This window comes from Ruditapes philippinarum, unplaced genomic scaffold (genome assembly GCF_026571515.1).
Source record: "Ruditapes philippinarum isolate M1 unplaced genomic scaffold, ASM2657151v2 ctg3956_1_1_1_1, whole genome shotgun sequence".
Classification (NCBI taxonomy): domain Eukaryota; kingdom Metazoa; phylum Mollusca; class Bivalvia; order Venerida; family Veneridae; genus Ruditapes; species Ruditapes philippinarum.
The window spans coordinates 1-26,421 of record NW_026858936.1 but is presented as its reverse complement, the minus strand read 5'-3'; the positions used below and the strand labels follow the sequence as shown (position 1 = coordinate 26,421).

General features: G+C 32.6%; 2 protein-coding genes across 2 annotated transcripts; both read left to right on the top strand.

Moving 5' to 3' along the window:
- Positions 1-1,765, top strand: LOC132754726 (uncharacterized). The gene is made up of 3 exons (XM_060745406.1): positions 1-482; positions 739-870; positions 1,361-1,765. The coding sequence occupies exons 1-3, from the start codon at positions 404-406 to the stop codon at positions 1,573-1,575; spliced, it is 426 nt and encodes a 141-aa protein (XP_060601389.1). The 5' UTR covers positions 1-403; the 3' UTR covers positions 1,576-1,765.
- A 4,930-nt stretch (positions 1,766-6,695) lies between these two features.
- Positions 6,696-26,405, top strand: LOC132754714 (mucin-2-like; the record flags this gene model as incomplete). The annotated part of the gene is made up of 6 exons (XM_060745389.1): positions 6,696-6,816; positions 21,219-21,555; positions 22,551-22,595; positions 23,498-23,604; positions 23,964-24,037; positions 24,454-26,405. Coding segments are annotated over exons 1-6 (2,584 nt in total), but the record flags the coding sequence as incomplete, so codon positions are not given.
- Positions 26,406-26,421: the final 16 nt, after the last annotated feature.

Genomic DNA, 26,421 nt, shown 5'->3' with positions numbered 1-26,421 from the left:
TGGCACACAATCTAAGATAAACAGCTCCTAGACGAAATGTTAATATATGAATCAACTCTAAACCTCTTTGAGAAGAGACGGCATATTTCCATATATAGCAACAATATCTGGGCTTAATTCCTCCGAGTCCACTTGAAACCAATATAATGGGTATTTAAGTCTACAGAACTGTCCGCTAAATATCAAACGTCCATCCAAAGATCCATTTTGATGTATTGATTTGAAACAATTAAGAACCAAATATTGTAATTCTCACCGGCTCTCATGTGACGTCACTGATTGTTTTTCCTTGCATCGTCAGATCTTCTCCAGTTGTCCTCGTCAATTGTTTTAACAGGGACTTAATGTGGATAATTTCTGTGTGTAAATATAATAAAAACACGGTCATTATGTCACTGGGGATATGTATTTATATCTAGTGAACTTTTTGAGACTTTTACATGGGTTATGTTTGTTGTATATCGTCATAGGTGTTCAAAGTGGTAAGTTTCTAAATTTGATTTCATTTATTAAAGTGCATTTTCTTTGGATTAAAGATCTACTATTCAAAACCATTAGTATGGATGTTGTATTGTTAGGTTTATGTTATCTCATACGGACGTACAACCTTACAAATGTTAGTATCAGTTTAATGTTATATTCCATACTATTATTTCTTACACTTATAGACAAGTGCGCATTTTCCAGCTTTGTTCATGTTGTTGTTGTTAACAAACTCGTTTCCTTCTTTTACTTCAGGTATTGCCGTTTCTAGGAGAAGATCTTTGACTGAAGAGTCAAAGCGTGCATTGTTTGTTAGCGAACACATGAAAATAACATTCATTGGTAAGAAAATGGCGGAATTGGAAGAAAAGCTTATATGTTCAGACGGTAAGACTATTTTTCAAACATTTCCATTGTTTTTAACATATCGATTAGTAGTTAGTAGAGCAGTCAAAGAGGCTGTCTCCATGCCACCTGCCCGTGCCTAGCGTGGGTTTGAATTCCGAAAGAAACTGTCCATTCATTAGATTGATGAAGCGTATAATATTATTACCCACGTTTACTTTTTATACACACTAGGGCTGCCAATTAAGTTCATGGACAAATTTTATAAAACATCTATATTTATATCTTATTTGTATTTTTATTTTATATTTATAATGCTCATAAATGTTCTCTACAGAGAGCAAATAATTTTGTGTATGATTTTGTGTATATATATATCAATATATCTAATGCCATAAATTGTATCAAACTACTTGAATGTTGAGTTATCCGCACCTATATGAAAGTTGAAACAAATATCAAAAGTTAGGCAATGCAATTTCTAGTACTTACTTTACTTCAGAAAGTGTTAATTTAGAACTTTAAATTTCAGCTCTATGCGCTGTCAGCCAGGACCGGAAGGACCGGAAGAAACGAAACACCAGATCAGATTTAACAAATGCTCAAAATAAACAAACCGAAACAAACAAGGAAAATAAACCATCAGAACAATCCTCGGCAACAAAGTATGCTTTTGGAAATCCCGCCTTACCGAGCCAGACAAAAACACGGAACGGCAAACCGAAATCTAAAAGGCGTAAAGGATGATTTGGCAAACATGAATTTTATAACGTCTTTAGTGACTGTTTCATGGGTGTTTTTAATATACGTATATATGTGTTTTTGGTGCACTTTAAGTTCAATAAAGGGGAAAATACCGATAACTGGATACGTCGAACACAGAATAAGTTTGAAATAGTAGAATATATCGAGAACAGATAATGTCGATGAAAGTCATTCGAGACTTTTGTAATGTTTCAATGTTTTCTTCAATGTAATGTTTCAATGTTTCAACAGATTTATGTCAATGTAAATATTTTAGAATCAAATTATGACACAAAATTGTTTTATTACACACTAATAGTTCCGTGTCATATTTCAGTACATAAGCATTTTTTTACGCTTTTCATTGTACTTAACGTTTTAGAGACATATTTTATGAATGTGCGTATGAATCTGACAATTATTTTGACATAAGAACTAACTTGGTTCTTTAGAATATACTTGTTAACATTGATAAAATTTGTAGCTCATTATGCCTGTCAATTTAGTAGACTGTTGATTGCTGAATTGGTGCAAATTACGCTGATGTAGGCATCTTTTCGCTTAAAACGCCGTTGGGTACATTAGTATTTAGTTGAATCTTCATCTATTCAATTGTTTGTACATAAATGAATTAATGAGTCACTGCTTTTGAATATTATCTTGTTAATTTATCATAAAATAAACTCAAGATTTCATTTTCGATTGTTTCAAAATTTGTTTCGTGTTTGTTTGTATGTTCGTTTAATGACCTGCACATTATAAACTTTCATGATGAATGCAAAAAGCAAGTTTCTTCAACGTAGGAAAATCGGTAATATCTGTCATTGTTATCGAATTCAGAATTATTCTTGAAATCACATTTGGTTTGAGAAGGATTATAAAGTGGTAATTCATAAATTCGTATTTTCATTATAATATGCAAACATATATATAATATATGAAGCTTTGTACAGACACTGGTTGCTTAAACGAACAATAATTCAATATTTCTACACTTGAGCGTATTGATTCGGTCAACTTGTTCTGAATACAAAGTATCAAAGTACACGAAGTAATTGTGTTAAAAATAAAAATGATGCATTTGCGTACTTTTTACTTATTTAATTTACATTTGTACAAGTACAAGTTGCCTCATTCTATAAATCAAGCAAACTGTATGAGATCATAAATATATACATGTATATATTCCAAAAATAATTATATTAATTAATCATTTTATATAAAGCAGCAGGTCTCCAGATAGTACTATGAATAAAGGAATCAGTTTTACAAATATAATGATTAGCAAGCCGAAGTCAAAGGCTACCAGCACAGAAATTACACATATATAGCGTTAAAATATACGAATCAATCTCCAGGGGTATATTGCTCATAGCTTTGTTAAATTAACCGTCCGATCGATTTAACCGAGCTTTGAGAAACTGGGCCCCTGATATAAAAATGACATAGAAACGGTAACTGCGGTATATTTTGCATAAAAAGTGCATAGCAAAATTTAAGTTATTAAAACATGTGTTTAGATAATTTCATTTATTATTAAACTCAAAATATTAAAGCGAATCTTGGTTTTTACTTCTAATATACAGTACAAATCCTACTATAGAACACCTCGGAATAAAAACCACCCTGCTAATAAGACCTTTTTACATAAAAAAAATAATTTCTTGTTTTAAAGCTACAACATTATCGCTACCCTCTAACTTGTTGTCAAGTAGTTTTGACCTATTTTGTGTACATGTAAACATAATTTCAATAGCAACATTATGATCTAGATTATTTTACTGCATAAATAATTTGCAATAGCTAAATTTAGTTTGCTTATTCACCATTTGTTAATTATCAGTGATTCACATATTTGTCATGTTGAAATGAGTAAGTTATTAAAATAATATTATCTTTGAATTTTGTTATGCTGTCATTTTGTTGACCTTTCTTATTAACCTTAGAATAACTGTCCTATTTTTATATACAGCCAGAAAAAACTTAATCACACTTGGAAAAATCAACGTTCGGTTATAGAAATGAATTCGTCTCGTAATACTGCGACTGATCAAGGTCTTTCAAATAGAAAGACACTGGACTTATGCGATTCCATACTCATACAAATGTTTTTGATAATGTAAAAAAAAATCTACACAACGAAACAAAAAAATGAACCATGCTATGAAATATATGTAATACTTTATTTCTCTCCCTGTGAATAAAAAGTCATATAATAAGGATCTACTTTCGAAACATCTTCATGCGAATGAACTTATTTGACTTATTATGCAAGTATCATTTACATGCAATAAAATATAAAAGCAAATAACAGCTGGATAATAGCTTATGAGACAAGGACCTGTTTAGGTATCTGTTTTCAGCAGCTGAAACTCGCCGAGTGGATTTCTACGCCCTGTCAATAAGACCAAATCAAACAAAGTTATGAAATCTTTCAGTCGTTGACTTGGGGAAAATAAAATAAGAACGCAGATAAACGTACAAATTTCCTCCAGCGCATCGTATAAAATGTTAAAAGTGAATTCGATAATGGGTAAATAAATGGATTCTGCACGAAATTTTTTTTTCTTTTGCTTCCACGAAAACATTATGAAAAGTTGTGTGCAATTATTACTTTTTTGCTGTAGAAAATAAATAAATTATATGTGAAAAAATCCTGTTGCTTTTAGAATAAAAACAGAGCGTGTCAAGGTCATTTCAACAGGGAAAGACGAGTTTTTATTTAGATCTAAGCTATTTAATATTTTCAGAGGTATTTTTACGTAAGGAATAGCATATTTTAATTTTCATCAAGTGCGGATATAACGCGTTTTATCACGTTTTAGAACAAAGTATCTTCCCCTTATGGAATTATACAGACGTATTTCCCGATGATTTAGAATATCTGTTGATGTTTTAGAGATCCTGTTAGAATTGTATAATTCCATTTCATTACCCGGCATCAAAATGATCTCAAATTATTACGGTTTTAGATTTTAATCCAATCATTTTCTACGTGGAACTTCTTTTACTACAGTGATAAAATTAAAAAAAAATTCAGAAGGACATAGCACTTTTGTCTATTAGCTTCAACTCTAAAGTAAGATGTTTTATGCTGAAAGAGAAGTTGCATGAGTATATTTTTTGTAAATAAATAAATAAATATATTTTCCAAAATGTTACTCATTGGCTGGAACGTCACCATATGACCTATAATGCGTCGGTGTGACGTAAAAACCAAACAAACCCGCACCATGCAGCTTTTGCTGAAATTTGTAGAATCACCTTTCCTTTATCAGTAAGGGTCTGAAATCCGATAAGAAATTGCGAAATTCTTGAAATGAAAGAAACTTTCCAGCATGGATTGGAAACTGTGCCTAAATTAATTATATTTGTCATATTATGATAGAAAAATACAAATCCATCGATTAAACTAGAAAATACACATGTGTCATTTACCTGAAAATGTGACATTAAGGCAATTAGATCGGAACTTTTGTTGCTGGTATATGTTTGTTGTTGTTTCCATGTTAATTCATAAATTACGGTTTCTGTAACATATTATATTGAAACCTATTAGATGTTAACAATTTTTGTTCACAAATAAACTATGCACAATCTTAGTTCGCAAATTTCAAACTTTAAACATCACGAATTAATTGCATTTGAAATTATTTATATTTTACAATAAATATATGACTGTATATGTGGTCAATGTTCAATTCGTGAGTCCTAACATTATCTATAAAAGTAACAATGACAAACAGTAAACAGTTTGACGTATTGTTTCATCAATTTATCTGTTATATCAGGACATCAGGGTCAATATGTATTGACAGGTTTGACAAGTGTGTCCATGTACACATATGTGATAGATGACTAACTAAATCTACTAACTGACAAATAAGATAATATATATTATTATCAAGCTAGTAAAGCGCATATTTGAAATCTACATGTATATAAACTATAAAAGAGTACTTCAGGAAGTCTACACATATCATTTTCACAACGAGCGAAGCGATGCGTAAGAGGCAACTTCGTGACGATTTTTTAAACACTATTACAACAAGATAACAACAACAAAGACCCAACAATAAGAAATAGACAAATGCTTTTCAAAGAAATAGACAGGAAGAAGAAAAATGCATGCCAAATGAGGTCAGAATTTATTGAAAGATCAAATCACCGATTATTCATTCAAATGAGGAAAATATTAAAAATTATCTTCACAACATTTCCGAAAAGGATATAAAAAGGACAGTGAGACAAAACAAGAATTCCACTTTTTAAAAACCTCACCGGCATCACAACTTAAACAACCTATTCTTTTAAACCAAATCATATCATTGAACTATAATGAAAACTAACTGATGCTATAAAAACCCCAGGCAATGATTTATTCTTATCCACATAGCTTGTTAGCCAATATTTCTCTGATCATATGATATATACATTATCATATATATATAATAAATCAGACATACACGATTTGGCAAGGCCATTAATTACCCACAAAACTGCTCATAATTTGACAATAAATGTACAATATTGCCCACCATATTGTCAATCTTTTCACTATTACCGTTACACCTTTTTCAGACTTACCATATAAGACATATACATTTGTTTGTCACTCGGAACCTCTCGGCCAATCATTTTGATGCCCCTTAATCATGTAGATTTCGTCCCAAACATTTTTATTACAAATATTTCTGTTTTTGTTTTTCTGATCTGGTATTGATTTTGTTCAGTGATCGGACATAAGTGATTCTATTCACATATCTCTGTTGCAAAAATGTTGTTGTAATTAAAAAATATGTTAATTATGTTGTTAATAATCGAGTTTATTCCGATTTCAAATTGTAACCGTTGGTGTTAGTTAAAATCTTATAGACAAGATCTTAGTGATTTTATCTGCAATGTTATTATGATATTATATGGAGATTTACAAAAGATTAACAACAATTGCAACAATATGAAACTACTGACAGAAGCTGTGCAGCAGTAACACATATAAAAAGAGTTGTTTCACAAATTCATCACCACAAGAAGCAACAAAAAACAACAGTTATAACAATACAACCATCGGAATTACTTGTCCATCAGAAACTTTTGCGAAACGAGCTGTTAAATCAAAGTTTTCGTTTGACAACATTTATTGTCCTTCGAGATATAATTTAAAAGCCAGTTACCATGGATATATTCTACTACCCGGCTCCAAGGGTTGGCTTCCGGAGGTCCAGTATGTGGGATTTAAACCAGGTTTGTACGAGACATTTCCGCTTTAATTGCTAGTCTTTGTTTAATAGTTGATATATATATATATATATATACAGTATATAGACAACTATGTCGGTATGCAAATAAACAATTATCTAAGAAAAGCAAGGCATACTGCTTTTAAATGGGAAAAAAGGAGTCCAACTGGCACGTACATGTACTTATTTTTCTCAGTAATGAAAAAGTATAAAGGAGACTCCGCCCTTATTAGTTTTACATAACTATATGGATGGAGACCAATATCTATATGTACATGTATTATATTTTTTTGAATACCAACAACTACTTACATGTATAATTATATGTAATGGGATATTATAAACTAGTTTAAACAATGATCGAACCATTTCATACTGACAAGGCATCAATGGTTCGTAAAAAAAGTAAATTTGACATTGTACATAGTAAGGCCTCATATTGGAAATTCAGCTTTTTTACAAAGTTAAAGAAAGAAAATTCAAACTAGTGCAGTGAAATATCTTTATTTTGTGTGAAGAAGGAGAGAAGGAGATTAGTAATGAACAGAAAACTCTCTTTTCGTCGTCGTCGTCGGAGTTGCTGTTGTAGTCGTAGTTCTAGTAGTGAAAGCCTCTGTTGGTCGAAGTCGTCGTCATCGTTTTAGGTATAGCCCAAAACTTCGAAGTCACCGTAATCGTAGCCGATGTCGTAGAAAGTCGTGGTCTATCGGTATCTAAATTCATAAGAGATGAAGTCTTACTTGTAATCCTAATAATCGCATTCGTAGTCGAAGTTGTTATCGTCGTTGAAAATGAAATAGAAGTCATCGTTGTCGTAATTATTCTATAAGTCGTTGACATGGTACAAATATTAGAAGTCGTTATCGAAGTCGCAGTCAGTAAAAGTCATAGTTGTAAACGTAGTTTTTAGCGCAGTCTTTGAAGTCGTGGGCGTGGTCATTTTAGTTGAAGAAGTCGTCGTCGTGGTCAAGGTCCGAGGATCTCGTCTTCGTGGTCGAAGCCGAATTTGAAGTCGAAAAAGTTATAGTCGTGGTCATAGTTGTGATTATCGGCGTAGACGTAGTCTTCGTAGTCGTGGACGTAGACGTGATGGTTATCTGACTATTTACGGTAATATGCAGTTTATGCCAAACGGTAAGCTGTATTCGATGTAAGCTGTATGCGCTGTTAGGTCAATGTACGCTAAACGCACGCCGTCAATATACGCAGCACCAGTGCATGTCATATGGTTTACTGTTGTGTACACTGTGTAATTTATTTTAAGTCTGCCTATTAAAGTATATCTCCACTTACAAAAATCTGATTTTTGTTTTGGTAATATTTGATATATCAAATATAATATGAACGTACATATCTATAACTATCTATATTTATTGCGTATGTGTATGAATTCAAACGTAACAAATCACTTGCGTCTAACCGTCCGTCTGTCTATCCACCATTCCTCAATAAGTGGCCATTCATACAGCGTAAATATACGTACACACATAGAGGTTACCGCATACCGGTATTAGTTATGTTTATAATTGTGAAGTATCTATTCTTACATTGTTCTTAATATCACGTTATTGGGGATAAAAACAAGTACACTGCAAAAAAAGCTGAATCTTATACACGATCTTTGCTCAAGAAAACTGCCGTAAAATGTCACGTCATTGTTATTTGTTTTATAACTTAAAACAAAGATCCAACAGGTGATGACACTTTCATTCTAAGTTTGAGAATATTTCAGGGAAATGGACACCATGTATTTGAAATATTACGTAATAAATTACATACTCTGTGGTAAAATCATTTCTTGAAAGAGACTCCGAGCAGTTTGAACGAATATTCAATGTTTCATATACAGCAGACTCTCAATAAGTCAAAGTCGCCCTACTCAAAATTCCGCGTTAGTCGAAGAATTTCTAAAGTCCCGTCAAATTTTCTTCTTTACCTATGTACTTTAACCCCGCTTAGATCAAATTAATTATTAAAAAATCTGGAAAGGGGTGGTCTATCGAGAGAAATTAAAACAAAAAAAAAAACAAATAAATCAGAACTGCAGATAGTTGTTTTAATCGGCCTTTCAAATTTTTTGCTCCTTCACATTAAGCAGTGCATGATCGCAGTGGTAATGATATATGATGATTCCAGTAATATAGATGAATTGTCTTGAAAAAGAACATAGAAGCCAGGTCTAAGTATTCGCGTGCTTCGATATTGCGAAGCACAGGGCTCGTATATTTTTAAAGAAAAAAAAAATCACTAAAATAGAGGCAGCAGAATTTTGTGGCTAATAGTGAAGCGGTTGTGTATTGTGCTGCAGCTCTAAAATATTTCCGGTATGGACATTGTGGTCAGTGGTTCCTTTTTCGGATTTTCTTTCCTTCTTTCTTTTTATTTTTTTAATTTTGTTCTTTTATTTTTTTATTTCTTTTTGTGATCGTTGGTTACAATATTTTTATTTTTGAGGGTTTGAAGTTACTAGTATATAAACGGGTGTCAGTACAGGGATGATTATGTGGAACAGCTACAAAGTCGGTGACAATGCCTTAGTCCCGAAGCTTGGACCGGTATACCACCCCCTCCAACTGTTCACTTCTTTACATAACAGTTTTCTAAATAATTGGAATTCGATTTTTTTTTAAAATCTATGACACTTGTTACTTGAAAGTTTCAATCGTTTAACAAAATTTTAATGTTTATTCATTATTTGCAAAAACGCTTGAAAATACTATTGAAATAACCGTATATCATAAAATATGCCATAACCAAATATTATAACTATATATCACAACTATATGTCATAACTACATATATGGTACAATTTTTCGGTTTCCTTCTTAAAATCAACAGAGCGGCTACTTTGAAAAAAGCAATAAAAGTTATTATTACGCCCTTTTTATGTTAAGTTTTCATCAGTGAAGCATGCTAAATGACCAGCGGGTCCAAGCTTGTCCGATTTGACAATGACGAATGTTACCTTACACCCGAGCTATGCTCAAACATCAAACCTAACACCAGAAAACAACACAAATAACAACATACAATTAAGCGACAATCGTTTGTAGAATAAAGCTATCAACCGAAAGGGGCGAAAAATGAAAATGTATCATTCAGTGAAAATAAGACATCAGTCTTTAAATAAGACGCTGTCAAACGTTGTCTACAACATGTCATTTATTAAACAGCTGATTAGCGTACCGTGTAAGATACGTTAAAAACGTAAGGTGTCTATTTGTAGCGTAACGTAACGGAACGTTTATATCTGGTAACCGGTTTTTTGTAGGAGCTAATTAGTATGTGTGAAATTTCGTTTTTAATTTAGGATTCTTTTTTTTTAATAACATATCGTATCCATCCTTGGTGCATACCATAGTAATTTTAACGTAACGTTTATGTTAAACCTGGAATAAGATTACCGCAGATAGAAACGTACACGTTACGGCAACGCCTAGATATCACGTTTTTTAAAAGTTCAACAATGAAATAAACATACGTTGACGTTTAATTCATCATAATAAGAGGAGTGGCTCATAAGAAATTCAGTTGTTGATTTTTTTTCGGACTTACATAGCACGTGTTAGGAAATATTCTTGGTTACCATGGCATCTTGGAGAATACGTTTCCACGACAAGGTAAATAAATGTAAAATGTTATGAAAAGATATATACGAAAAAAATAATATATTTTATAATGCAGTAATGTTAAATAAAACATTTTAAGCCATGTGGCCATGTGGCCATGTGACGGTGTTCAGTTTATTCTGAAATTTTATATTTTCTAACATGTTGAAGTTCTACCACATAACAAGAAATCGGTTCTTTTTTCATATGATACATATAGCAAACAAGTTTATTGGTTCTATTTCTGAATCACTTAAGTTCTGTCTCATCTCGAAATACATGTCAGCTGTGCAAACATGGACCGAGTGTCAATTGGGAGACTCGAACATTGCTATCTCAACATGGCATGAAACCTTAGGAAGAATCCTTCATCAGCGAAGTTCCTCTCCCTTACCATAAGTTCCCCATAACTAGTTTCACATCTATCTGTAATACCTTTATATATAAAAACCTGTCAATTAAAGCATGACTAGCCAAAAAAGCTACATAGACAAAAATAGAAAATGCATGCAAATCATATGTTACATAGCATTATATTTAATGGCGTTAATAGTGTTTCGTGGCTTAAACCAAGTATATATTGTATTTTGAAAAACGCTTAATTTAAAACAATCAATCACACCTGGGGTACACAAACATTTTCTTTCTTTAATTGTAAAGTAAATCACATATTCTTGCAATCTGTATCTTTTGATGATTAAAAAAAAGTTATGTATTAGAGTATTCACACGATGTAGTTGATATGCTGTCACAAAAAGGCAGGACGCATGATATAATGATTCACATTTTTTGTTCATCATTACCGCAAAACTGGCAGATAATAATTTGTTTTAAAACGTGATTCAAGATAACGTTACATTTCCTGATATCATAACTTACATCCGGCTTTTTGAAGTCATCATGCTAACATATCTGTTAAATAAACAACACCCCCACCCCTGGAGTACCTGTCCCGTAGGCTCAATAGGTAGAGTGCTGGACTGTGAATCAGGCGACCCAGGTTAGATTCCCAGTCGGCGCAGGTCACTTTTGTTGCGATTGGTCATGAAATCCTTTCTACGGTCATTCGGTCTATACCTCTGCTCTGGCATGTACTCCTTGCGAAAGTGAAGGCAACTAGCACTGGTAAACTGATTGAGAGCTTAGCCAGGAACGATGCGTTGGTTGAACTGTGAAAACTACCAGCAACAACCTCCGGTGCATATACCAGTAGTATAGATCCAGGCTAGCCTGCACATCCGGGCAATCTGGACAGGCTCTATCACACATGGCTGACTTATTTTAAATTTCCACCCTGATATCCCCAACTTTTATAATTGACTGTTCCGTTCTAAAAATGGAAACTGGACGAGTCAATTTCAGAAATTCAGCAGGTGATGGTTAAACAAATTGACTTCAATTATGCATGTGTAAATATGACGTCGACACAAACACAAAACAAACAAACAAACAAAAACTTAAGCACTCGTTTCACTGTTTTCTTATATTTGTATTCATGCAAATTTTTATACATATATTTGCATTAAGACCAAAATAGTGACTCCCCTGCCTTCAATCAATATTAGCACGAATGCTAAATAAACATTGTCAATACAATACAGCTTTTTAAGGTATACTATACAACTATTCACAGATAGCCGTTTCCACAATATTCAATCAAATTTACCTTGACATTTGATAAATTCATTAATCACTTATTTTTTTTTAACTTCAGCATAGCTAATAAATCGCTCGACATTTAGAATCGTAATTTTTGACATGTCAATTGTCGTCTGCATCTACATGATTCTCCCCAGCAATCAAGACTGGCTATAACTCGGAAACGCTAGTCTTAAAGTTGTTAAGAGCTTTGTAAAAAGATAAAAGTTTACAGATAAAAGAATACAAGGTAAAAAGATAATAAAAACATACTTGCGGGGACTAGATTAATGATATTCAGACTGAGACTGGATTTGACCTGGTAGGGGAGATTATTCCGGAACCGAAGGGTTCTAGAGAAGAAGGAGCTGAGGTGATACTCAGTACCAATCGGAACGTCCTCGCCTAGTATTTATAATAACCTCGGAAGGCACTGGGGGATCAGAAAGTTCAAATTTCTAGTTGGGTTGAGTTAGCTATGATAAACATATACAAGACTGTACTGTATTTTGAAATAGAATACAAGGAAGGATTAGGGTCTGCTACAAATGTTGTTTACTTAATTTTTGAATTTTATCCAAGTTTTCTCGGGAAAATAATAAAGATTAAAGTTGAATTTCAAACAGTTTGGTACCTTGCTTAAATATTGTGGTTATTCTGAGCAACTTATGGGTTAAAGATGGTCAAATAAGTCACTCTGTCTTGTCAGAGCGTCTTAATAAAAACCCATTCCATTAGATCAATTTGCAAAAAGTAATGTTTGAAATACAAAAAAATATAATGTATAATAGTGAAAAACAAAATGCATTTAAAGCTTGCAATATACTGCTTAATGCTTTTTAAGAAGGTTTAATCTTTTTTATTTAGTATACAGACTTTCCTAAAGTTTAGTAAGACCTTGAGAAAGAATTATATATTTTGTTATTGCGAACGCCAAACTAAGGTTTGCCTGATTATAAATTTTCATTCAAGTATTAACCTTTATCTGACAGCGGCTGAATTGATTACAACTTATTTGTTTCTATAAACTAAAACATACTAGATTTGGTTCCGATTATAAACGGACTCTTCAACTCGTGTATTAATCTCCGATCGGACCATTAACCGCATTTAAACGAAAATATCAGCTCCCCCAATCCTATAGTGGACTGCAAACAGGGAGCTTTTATGTGTTATACGACGCATGTTAACATCTTATCTCGTGTATGGCAAGGCTGGGGATCGAACTTGTAAGGCCGGGCAGTAAAATGTTCAATCTTCCGTCCATATGTTTAAATAGAAGCGGGGGTTCGGGTTGTTAACTCAACGCAAGCTATAGTCGCTGATTAAGTTATTAAAAATACACTGCCTGGTGAGTTATTGACTGATCCTAATACATGTTCAATGTATTAAATGTTGCATTAAGGGAAAAAAGATAATTTAAGACATAAATAAACAAGATTATCTCTCCCAACAAGTCGCAAATCTAAAGATAATAACATTTTTAAAACACAAAAAAAGACATGCCAAGTGCTCCTTTAACAAGATTTGATAAAAAACATTGAACTTCAACATGTTGTTGTGATTCAAATAATATAACATTCCTTTTAAAATTAAATTATGACATTTAAATACGATTATTCAACAGGAAACGTAGCCTCCGAACACAAGAGTACAGAAGTCGTTAAGACATTGCACGATCGATGCACGTGCATGGTGCACGAGCAAATGAAAGATAATTGTCCCTAGGATGCATGTAACAGACATATCTAACATGCATTTTATTGGCATAATATTGTACTTGTATGCAAGAGCATTATTTTTTTCACCCACGTGATATGTTCCCTCGTTTGTTCTGTCGTAATGAGGTTTTTTTAGAACATATGTAGTTTCTCACTTTAAAATGAATCTTAAAAAATATATACAAATGAAGTAACATTGGAATAACAAATACATGTTTCTTTCTTTTTGTTTTTGGTATGGCAAACGTGTGGTATAGGGGCAATAAAAAGAGAGAGCCGAAGGTTGGGCTCCCTTTCTTCCCGGGTTCTAAATCTCCATATATATTACAGGGAACTGACACAGGAAATGACATTAAAAACGCGTAAAACAATGCCACTTGAAGAGCCACGGGCCTGTTTCAGAAATGGTTGTACAATCTATTCTCTGTTGAAGACTGTCATTGACTACAAAAGATATGGCGAAACAAATACAGCTTTAAATTTCAACCTCGCAAGATCACGATATTAATATCTTTTGCAGGTTTAGACATTGTATTTATGTACACTTTCTACTGTCTGCTTTAACATTGCACATTGTAAGAAGCAAATTTTATATCATTCATTGAAAAGATTTGCTGACAGGTTATATGGCCCAATATAAATGGCTGTAAGCTTATCACATCAAGCGAGTCAATAGTCAAGGGTTATATGGCAAACTACCGTTAAATACACGGTCATATAACCTGTCAAATGCTTATAATGCTACATAATTCTTTTATGCCATTAAAAATGAAAATAAAAAAATACCAACATTTATCAATATGCAATACTGAACATATGAACATTACGTTTATCCAATGAAATTCGACTTTACAAATGTGCTACACAAATAAGAAAGGGCGCTTACGTACTGACACTCCCTACACGTACTGAGTGTAATGTACATTTATAATTTCACGCCCACCAGTTTTGTTTATATGACAAAAATGACACGCTATGTTTTATAATTATTCTGTTCTTAAGTCAGTTATACAATTATTAACCTATTTCAAACTTGATTTTTCTTTTAAACAACAGATGCTCAATCAATTATAACACAAGGTCTTGATGTACAACACAATGTACAAAACCCACTTTCTATTCGCAATCAATCATTGAAAAAAACAAAACAGTTGAAGTGATTTCAAGATGACGTTTACGAAAAACAGTGAATGAAAGGTCAAACATTTTTATGAATTCGATAATGAATTGAATCAAATTAAGGTATTAAAGATTTAAATAATGCATATATTATATTCTCTATTATGATGTCAAGAAGCTTATTCTATAGACATATTTAATTTACTAGAGAAAATGCTAGGTTTGGGGATTGTTTAATGCTGTAAATCTAAGTAAGTCACAACAATAATCCTTTTAAAGTAGGGCTTACACGAAAAAAAAAAACAAAAGCATTCCTATTGAAACGCTGCACAAGTTATATCCGACTTAAAATCTTTAATAACATTAACAATATTAAGTTGATTCATTTCTGAAAAAAAAAAAAAAACTGAATATGAGCCAAATTTTGTACGTAAGTTATTTTTGGTAGTAGAGCATAGCTACAAAGACAAATCAGTGGAAGACAGTGGGTTACTTAATTACTATTTTGCTGTGAGGATAGAGACTTCCTTTCAGCTAGGTCTTGAACGTGCATAGATGTTAACTAACGCTTCACGGGTCATCATATAATCTCATTTGTATAATCATTATAGAGAGTATACAGTAGGAACTTTAAAACAGGGGAAAATAGAATCCATATAGAACGTCCGAAATCGAGAAATATACCCCAAAGTGCGTTAATATGCTACATATCAACGCACTTTGGGTTCCAGATTTCTAAAATAGAGAAAAACAGAATCCCTAAAGAAAGTCCAATACAACAAAATTAAAAACGTGGCAGGCTCGGTTTGATTGAGCCTGTTTATGGACGGCACTAATAAGTGCAAGTTACCGTCTACGCCCCCTAGCACCGACTTAAGCAGAATACACGAAAATGGTGAAATTTTGAATTTGGAAACATCCGCAGATGTGTACATACGGCGGTTATCATGGACGTTGCAACCTGTAGATTTCTTGTTAAACTTTTAACTCTGGACTGAAGACCGCTATTTTTTATTAGCGTTATTTCTCATAATTATATAGGTGATAAATGGACAAAGTCAGGTTGATCTTTAATTTGCATATTGTAGCTTAATTATACGCTCATTACGGCGGACATTGACCATTTCATATTACAGTTTTATTTCGAGATCTGTTAAGTTAGATATCGGAGAAACTTCTAATTTCCATTTTTATATGTGTGTTGGTCATATATGGTAACCTACGCTGACAAACGTGTAGACTTTTATTTCTTAAAGTTCTTTCTTCTATAATATAAAGCGGTGTGGGCTAAATTCTGTATGAAAAACAATTATGTATCATTAACATTGTTAAACGTTTAAATTTAATAGTACAGCACGAACGTGTTTTTTAGCCATTTTTTACAAGATATATTTAAAATTATTTGGAATAATTATGTATCTTACAAAGTGTGTCTGTATTATTCATCAGTTCTGTTAGTTGTTCAAATGTTATACATGTGTACTGTTTTTTTTTTAACTCGTTTATCTTTTTCCATCTGTTATGAAACGTGAATCAACTGTATGTATATAATGCTTATTCTATTTTATGCCAATGAAAGATTATGTTAAATGCTTTAAATATGTAGATATCATAAATGATAATAAAGAAACCCATGTTTGTATGCAGCTACAGTATCGTTTATAAATGGGTAGTGCGTTGTATTTAGCTTTTTATTGTCTATAAGATAATCAAAAGAAAATAATGTCATACTTTAGATTGTCATGATTCATGATACACACTGTATTTAGTGTTATAACTTTCAAATGTGATGTATTGGTCGTCACTCATAAAGTGTCCAAAATTAAGATTTATTTATGCTAATTTGTCATTTCATTTCTGATTCCGAAAACTTCAATTTTAGTGATAACTTGCTAACATATAAGAGTACAGTCAAATCTCGTTTCAACGAACATCACATGAATATGCTTCATTTTTTGCTACGATAACAGGTTTTCCTTTGCCTGACAGTACAAACTTCATTTTAACCTATTGTTTTTATTATTTTTGTTAAGTATAAACGCCATACATTGCTCTGATTTACTTTATGATAGTTAAAGTTCCATAATGCTCATCCATGAATACAGTGAGTGAACAGATGAAAGTCAAAATAAGTTTACTTTTTGCAATAATTCTTTTCAATTTTATCATTTACTCGATCACGACTGGCGCGGTCCAAAGCAAACTTCTGTAAATATCCATCGGAATTTGCCTGTAACGTTCAGTTTATAAAAAGAGCATAGGAACTCGAGAACGGGACCGCAGATTGCGGCGTATATTTTCGATCGTTGTAACGGTTTTTAAAAAACTTTCTGCTACATCTAAATATCTTTTAGTATTATCCGAGTGTATGGACTCAAAAAATATATTATCAATTGAACCCAATCTGTCTCTTTTAAAACTGGTCAAATTTTACGTTATTATAAAAAAGACAAGGAGTGACATCCGCCATTTGCCGCAACGTTTTCGGCATGAGTTTTTCCCCTTTGGCTACAATCGATTACTATTTTTTTCAGAATTTTGTTCCCGTTATTTTTGTCAACTATCAGGTATCGTCCGGATATAACGTTAACGGTTTATTGTTTACACGTGTTGACATGTATAGGCGGCATTATAACGGGCGTATGCGTGTATTGATTTGTTAAATTGGAGAAAACAGACACTAGTAATATGGTCCAACTGATTTTGCCTAACTGAAAAAAGGAATATTAAAACATGATCCATAGATAAATATTTTAGGCACTCATCTCGTATTCATTACTAGAAAAATTAAAACAAAAATCAAGCATATCAAGGGGGATAACTTACGCCGAACGTTGCGGCAAATGGCGGATGTCACTCCTTTTCTTTTTTCAAAATACCGTAAATTTGACTGATTTTTAAATTAGCAGATTATATTAAATTGAGATTAGATAATTAAAGACCACCCGCTCGCATAATATGAAAAGATATTCAAAGGTCGGACACACTATATGTAAAGCCGGTAAGGATTCGGATTTATGCGCCACAATATGCGGTCCTGTTCCAGAGTTCCTATGAAAAAGAGTGGGGCAGTCTTTTTATTACTTTAGGCAGACTTATATTTTACCCTTAATATTTTCCTACACAATCAACATTTTAACGGCCAATCTTTTGAAATATATAGTTAATTTAGCTCAATTTGATAATGGAATAATGAACATAAAGTTACATTAAGGTAAATTTTATCAAAATTCATACATGCTTAAAATACGAATACTGCTCAACTTAAATATATAAGAATGCGTAAGATGTAACAAGTATAATAAATTATGTTAATTAAATGCTAAGTAATGTATGAATTAATTTTAATTACCTGTGTTAAAATACACACATTTACACATGACAATGTATGACAGAAGAATAAATTATATACCTCTTTAAAACTAAAATTCATTTCTGTCCTGTAACCATAAGCTTGTAATGTGTTTAATTTCATAGAAAATCTTTAAAAGAAAATGTTTCGATTCAGGGAATATGGATATAATCTTCAAGAGGTATTCGTGTGTAATATCATGCATTATTTTGTTATTATTTAATTTACCAACACACATGTTAGTGTTTAAAAATAGCTATCAAGATAGCACGATTTCCACGCATAAATTCTACATCTACACTGCACGGTTTTCGCACATTTCCCCTCACGATTTATAGCTTTTATGTTTCGACACATTAAGTAAAAATATACAAGCCCATAAAATATAAATATTTATAACATCACATGTATTAAACATTGTCTATTTAATCTAAGGCTAAACAATTTTGTAACTAATGTACATGTATACAAATATATATAGAACATTATTTTTCAGTTTTTTAATTTAACTAAATGATGAAGTAGTTTCGATTTATTTTTCTAAAAACATTTTGCAACACAACAGTTATTTATTGGTATCTTGAAAAGAAAAATATTTAGGGGAAAATCTCTTTTACTGCCAATTCAAAATTATTTATCACTTTGAAACTTAAAACAGGCGTAAATTATGTACAAATGATCAATTAACAATTCCCGCGAAACCGATCTGACAACATTCAATGAGTTTAACTTGTAACATATGGCAGTAATGTTAATTTAAACATAGTTTGTCTTTCTGTATAGTTAAGTCAAGTAACAGACTATCGATACGAAACAATGTGTTTAATACCTCAGGAGTAGCCTCCCTTAAAATTTCGATACACTTCATAGCCGCACAGCAGGCACTTTGCTTAGCACCAACAGTCCTTATCAGGGCTAATTTTCTTCATTATTGTCTCAGGTTACTGTGCGTTTAGTTGCTCATTGACCTTTGAAATATTTTGTCATTCATTTAGGTGCATAAACATGTCAATGTGTATCATACTGAATGTTAAATATTTGACATTTTGATCATTTGTTACACGGTTTATACATGTACATTTTTGTGTAATTATATGATGTGTACACTTTATGCACAACTAGTGTTTTATATATTGTAATATTTTTATATTGCAGTGACATATTTTTATGAATGTATCTATAAAATCTATTTATAACTTGCGTATGATTTTAAGAATATAAAAAGGACAGGTGAATATCATAAATGCACATTTTATAATATTCCAAATGGCGGATGACGTCGGCTGATATAATAAACTTCAAAGCGTTTTCTATATTTGTACATTATTGTCAGTTATGAGGCAGTTGTCTAACTGTCGTCTGCTTCAATGGCCGCCTGTATCATTAACATGTATTTATGCAATATGAATTGTGAATTTATAGTGCATCACGGTGAAATAATCATGGTATTTAATCACCATTGCTGAGGTACGGTGACATTTACCACCCATTATCATTGACTCGTTATTAGGGTTCCATGATAGAATTATACACCTGCCTGCAAGTGATATCCAAATTGAATGTAGATTTTAAGTTTCAATAAGTTATATTATATTGCATGTAATGTTAAAGTGCAAAAGACTCTTTAAGTTTTTCAACGTTTCTTCAATCACCCTCAGCTTATAAATGATTAAAACATTAGATTCCTTTATTTACTAGTAGTTAAGTTGACTGTTACACTAATATACATTAACTCCACTGAGGCTTTATGACAGGAAGGGACCGAACATTTTGTACAACTGTATGTAGGTCTGCACCTATAACTCAGATCATCTGGTCACTCCTTCCCCCCAGGGATAATCAATTTCATCGCGGAAATTGACCAAGATTGAAATGGGCCCCCTCCCCAACCCCCTTAAAAACGCATAAAAATTGATTTATTTATCAATTTAATTCCGGATATAATTATTTATACATTATCTGTTGCATAATTTTCCATCTTAAGTGCACCATAGAATTTCAATTCTTCTGATTTTAGACTAATATAAGTATAAGACCTCAATGATAGGTGTCTGTTTATTTGTTAAGCAGAATAAAACTTGTAGAAAATTCTAAAATCCTTGTATTAGTTCTAAACGGAATAAGACATCCTTATGTATTTCTTGATCAGTAAGATCTTAATTTAAACAGCATCAGAAGTGTCTTGATATATGAGTGAATACCATATAAGAAATACTTTAGAAATAACGTTCATCCCATTTTCGTTGGACTTATTTGCGGCAAACAAACACATTTTTTGGGCTCGATCTATTGTAATTAGTGTGGCATTTCATAAACAAAATAGATACAAATGTAGTTAAAAACATAGATCTACATATGACTTTATTAGACGTTACATCATTAATTACTGGTTTGATTCATGATAGAAACATTCAAATTAAAGTCATGAAATAATTCAAGTTTCGCCTCAGCGCTCCCACGAACAAAGATCGTTCAGCAAACATCATAACGTTGTGATTTATCATTAAAGTCAGCTTGTAAACGGTGGTCTTTCTCAAAACTGTCATCTGAAAAAAAGTACAAAACAACCAACCGCAATACAATCGAATTAATTAAATATACATATCTTAACTTGATTCTACTGGTGAAATGCGCTCTTGAACCGGTAAATGATTATTTTTATTAAGGTAGCACGTAGTTCTTTGAAAAGAAATATCATTTAATAGTTAGAAAAAGAGGGGATTAACTTTAAATCATGGTGCTGTCCAAGAAATCCAAGATGGCGTCCAATATGGCCGAAAAAAATATTAACATAACAATCTACACTTAACCGCTATATTCAATTCTTTATAAAAATGAATATATCAAATATGTGTCAGAAATGCACACATGATTTCCGTCATAAACTGTTTTAGCTTTGTATTCTTCATAATAAACTACATGTTTAAATATTATCTGTCGACCTAAATGTTTTATTATGTATTTTCAGTGGCCACACCTGGCGTCACTGTATGCAAGCACTCATAATCTTGACGAAGATGGCAAACACCCTGACCCTATGATGGGCCAGGATAATGTATTTGACCCATCAGAACCATATGGAGCCTACAGATACTATGTACAACCAAGCACAAGGTCCGAATTCAGCATAGAAGAACCCGGATATATGTCCCGTCCTGTATATAAAGATGAAGAATCAAGGAGTTCCGATTATACATCCGGTGATAGCTTCCGGCGTGGCTCCAACTGCCGGGTATTGCTATGCGTTTCCCTCGTGGTTAGTTTCGTTGGCGTGGTTGTTGCCGCTATAACATTGGCTGTTTTATGTAAGTATTTCCATTAAACTTTTTTCCCCTTATAACCGTATATTCGACATGGTTTTTAGGTCTCACATACGTGTGTTTGACTTATACATATTGTGTTGAAGAAATATTTATTTGCACTGAATAGAGTTATTCATGAAAAGGGACTAGAGGGTACAAAGGAAGATTGATAAACTTAAAAAATTCTTAAAGCTGCATGCCTCCAGAATAGTCAAACTATTTCAAGAAAAATTAAACATGAAAAAAAGACCTAAAATTTTAAGAAAAGTAAAACAGATTTAATATTCAAGCTATAATTTATATGTTATGTGCGATTAAAAAACTGATTTGTAGTATTTATTACCATATGTCTTCTACGCTACTAACGCAGTAATGGCTATTCTTGCTTATTTTACCTCTTCTTTGGTATCTACGTGGATTGCAAGTGCATTTTCAATGTGAAAATTATTCTCTTTGTTCACATTACAATATTAAACTTTTAAATACTTTTTTAAAATTTTCGTGAAAATTAGCATGAATGTAGAATAAATGATAATCAATAAAGTATGTACCGATGCTGTGGAAACAAAGTGATCTGTTTCACAAAACATACTTTATGTGTTTCATGACTTATTATGTTGAACGAAACGAACCAAATAAATGCGATATTAAGTTATTAACGATTCAAAGGTGCGTTTAATAAATCAAAAGATAGATCAGTATATCGTAGCCGTGTGACAGGATAACGCGGTGTTTTAATTTACATCCCTCTAATGTATAACTAAATATTTGATTTCTTTGTTGAACAATTAGTTTATGTACAATAACTATGATTGATCATTATATTATTTCAATAACATTTTATAGTGTATAGTTCACCTTGTGTAATTTCAGCAATATTAACGTTTTAAAACAAAACAAAAGCATATTGTACTGTCAAGTGTAGGCTTAATATATACACACAAATTACCATAAAATCAATGTTTATAATAACGAATATTTTATGATTTGTTTTGCAGTATCTAAGACTCCTGCACCCTTACCTGCAAAGCCAGGCCATACAGGTAAGATGTGTATATATTATATTGTTTATTAGTCATCAACTTTTATAATACATTCCCAGAGACAAAATTGTAAATTAAATAATAAAATAATCGTACTGTCTAAAATTATTATTTCACTTTTTAATAATAAATACGATATCATAATCCCTGGGAAAACACCAGCATTTTATATTAAAAAAGAAAATATTTTAATAAGTATCACAGTTTAGAGATTCGTTCAGTTTTTTTAAGGTACATTGACACTTGTAATGTGAGATAAGCCTGATTTGAAAAACGAACATACACGTATTCTGATGGTCATAAAACACCTCTACTAAACGGTGGCTCTTTCGCATTGTGGTGATCTGTTAAAAAAGAGAACCATTGACATTTCTGTTGCGCGCAAAGCCATCGACAAAATCAAAGCTGAAAAGGGAAAATAACGTTTCTAAAAAATATCCGTTTTTTACCAAATATGCCTTTTCTTTTTTGCTATACCACGCAAAACATTTTTCCTATCACTATGAATGCAATTTCGATACGAAATACTTCAAAATGACGTTGCTAGAACTTTTACCAAACTATTACCTGTGTGTTTACACACCATGTGTGGTTTCTCTACAATAAAGGTATATGTCGACCCACTTAATTTTCATTCAACATTGTGCTAACCTCCCCTTTGGCTCAACACAAAAACACTTTTCACAGAGCTTGGTAAAAAATAAAACACATACTTTTTCAAATGTGATCGATCTATCGACAGGATGCTTGCGCCATAGGCAATATAAAATAGCCCATGCTAATGTGACGGAGCCAAAACAACCATTCAATAAACAGATCACCAAAAAGTTTAGGAGCCAGTGTTAAGTAGGAGAGTATAATACTTCCGGGATTGTAACTGTTCCATTTTGTTTTTGTTGCAGACGAATTCGAATCTCAGGCTAGTATATTCAATCGAGAGTTTAACGAGAATTTGCGAGATAACACTACTGATGAATTCAAAACTCTCGAAATGGAGTTCTGTAAAGCGGTAAATATATTTCTATTATAATACTGCATGGGCGTAAGCTTCATTTTGATATACCGGTATTGTAATACGACCTTGTCCGAAAATGAGCTGGATTATTACAACATTCTGGGAATTTAATCATGACTGTGTTATCAATTAACTTATTTGATACTGGTATATCAATGGTAAAGGCACAGAGCCTGTACCAGTGCTGGTCTTTATTTAGCAGCCCGATACTTTTTTTTATAGATTTCAATAAATTTCTACAATAAAAATATTTTACTCAAATATGAGCATAGTATATCTTTGATAAAAACTTAAATAAAATAATATTTTTATTTAATATAGACTTAAATCAGTATTTTATTTAATTATTTCAGATTGAACAAATGTATACTGATACCGATTCTCCAGTCAAGAATGCTTTTGGTGGATGTGAAGTGCTAGAATTTACGTAAGTATTTTGAGAGAGACAGAAAAGTATGCATCCTATATCATCAATAAAAAAATGATATCACTTACTAACGAGCAATGAGATATAAAATATAATTGAATGATATTCATGTTAAGTGATACATATTTTATCTCAAGATGACCGAGTATCTTATTGCATTGTACGAACATATTGACCAGCCCATTTTGACTCAATTATCCGGTGGACGAACGTACTTGGGTATTGCTTGCTAAATTACCAATTACAATTTATTCTTAAAACTGTAAAAGTATACTAGAAAGGCTCTACACGTTAACTTATAATTTACAATATGTTTGCCGTTTGATGTAAGGTTTCGGTATATGATCAGTAAAACACATTTAAAAATAGTCAAAATAAACACATAAAGTAATTGTGAATTTCCTTAAATATTTCAGCAACGGAAGTGTGCAGGTCAGGTACAGACTGAAACTGTTTTCGGACACTTTTGAGCGATTTAAGATGGATGAGAAAATAGCGAAAAAGCTAGAAGATCATTTCGCTAAAAAGGTAAACGAAATAGGACCATGGCAGAATCTGAAATTCAATCCAAAGTTCATAAAGAAATTTATCAGAATTGAACCCCCTACAACACCTGTTCCTCCAACAACCAAAGCAACTACAACACCCTTCAAGCCAACAATAAAATCTACTAAACCTGACGTGAAAACAACACCTAAGGCAATAATTGAGAAAACAACAAAACAATCAGAACCTGTCACAATGGTAACACGTTCCGAAACACCAGAAACAACAACAGAAAGAACAACAGAAACAACAACAACTGAAACAACACTAGAAATGAGCAAAGACAGAACCACTACGATGCAATTGATAACAACAACACAAGTTGAAGAAACGAAACCTCCAATAGAAACCATACAGACAACAAGAATTGTTAAACCGAGCATCATTACTGAAAAGGAAGGGCTAATCGAAATAACCACCCAAGAAGATATCCGAACAAGTGAGAAAATTATAGATGTACATACACAGAAACAAACACCAGATACTATAGAAACCACTTCCAGAACAACATCGGATGAAATCATAACAACTTTAAAACCTACTGCAGAAGTAAAAGATGAAACAAAGGCTGTTGATAACATAACAGTAACAACAGAAATGCCAAAAGCGTCAACAAATATATTTGACATGTTTTATGACCTTAATGACACATATGAAACAACAGAATCAGGGACAACAGAAGTCACTGAACTCCCAACTATTGCGTCAGAGGTTACTTATACCCAGACAATACTAAAGGCTGTTACAACAATACCAAAAGAAGATGCAAACCAAACATCGACTACATCTCCGGCGACTGATTCCGTTAGCAAGGAATCATCGACAGTTTCTGAAATTTTGCCTGTTGAGACTACAATTGAAAAAGAAATTTCATTTACAACACAGACTGATAAAACTACAAGTATTGAAGCTACAACACTTCAGTCGGCGCAGACAGTGACAGACGAAATTATACAAGTAACTTCCGATAAAACAACAGACAAGCCAAAGGAAACTATAACTGGGTCAAAAGCAGACGAAGTAGTTATTGAAACGACAACTGTTGTTCATGAAGACAGCATCAGTAGTCGTACAACAGAACCTGCTAACATAACAGTAAAAGGTGTAGACATCATGTCAACAGAATCGCCTCCAACAGTGGATCACAACGTGTCGACTTCAACCACTGCCAAAATGCAAGAAAGTACTATTCAGATCAAAACAGAAATCGCTACTGAATTTTCGAATGCAACTTTGCCTTCATCCGTGACGACCTCTCAAGAAACGGAGATAACAACAAGTTCAGAAATTGTTGACGAAACAAAACAACCAACTGTTACAACGATCCCCGCTGATGATGTCACTTCAACAGTGATACCAGAAGACACAGGATTTGTCACCACGCAACAATCGTCAGAAGCTCTTAAAATTCTTGTTAATGAAACAATAGGCGAACAGGGAATTACAGAGCCTGCGCCAATCTTAAATGTATCTTCAATATCTGATATACTAACAACAAGGGCAATTGCAACTGAGAGTGAACCATCTTCCACAACTAGCATCACACATATAGAAACTACAAAAGTTGAGGTAGTTAAAGATTCAGTAACGGAGAGATATAACAAAACTGTGGGACCTGATTCTACACTCGACAAGAAAGATATGCAAACTTCACCAGAAACAATACATGCTCAGTTAACTACTGTAGCTGCACCGGTTACAAATGCAACAACAATTATGGACACCGCTAAGCTAGAAGAAGTAAATGAAACGTCAAGTAAAGGCCTAGAGTTGACGACTGACGCAACTGAGTCTTCGGATGTGGTCGAACATATAACAAAGAGTTTAACCGGCGTTAG

Excerpts from the sequence above, each read along its gene's own strand:
- LOC132754726 (XM_060745406.1), top strand. The coding sequence starts at position 404 with ATGTATTTATATCTAGTGAACTTTTTGAGACTTTTACATGGGTTATGT. Across the intron at positions 483-738 it reads CGTCATAGGTGTTCAAAGTG|GTATTGCCGTTTCTAGGAGA; the intron begins GTAAGTTTCTAA and ends CTTTTACTTCAG. Across the intron at positions 871-1,360 it reads AAAGCTTATATGTTCAGACG|CTCTATGCGCTGTCAGCCAG; the intron begins GTAAGACTATTT and ends TTTAAATTTCAG.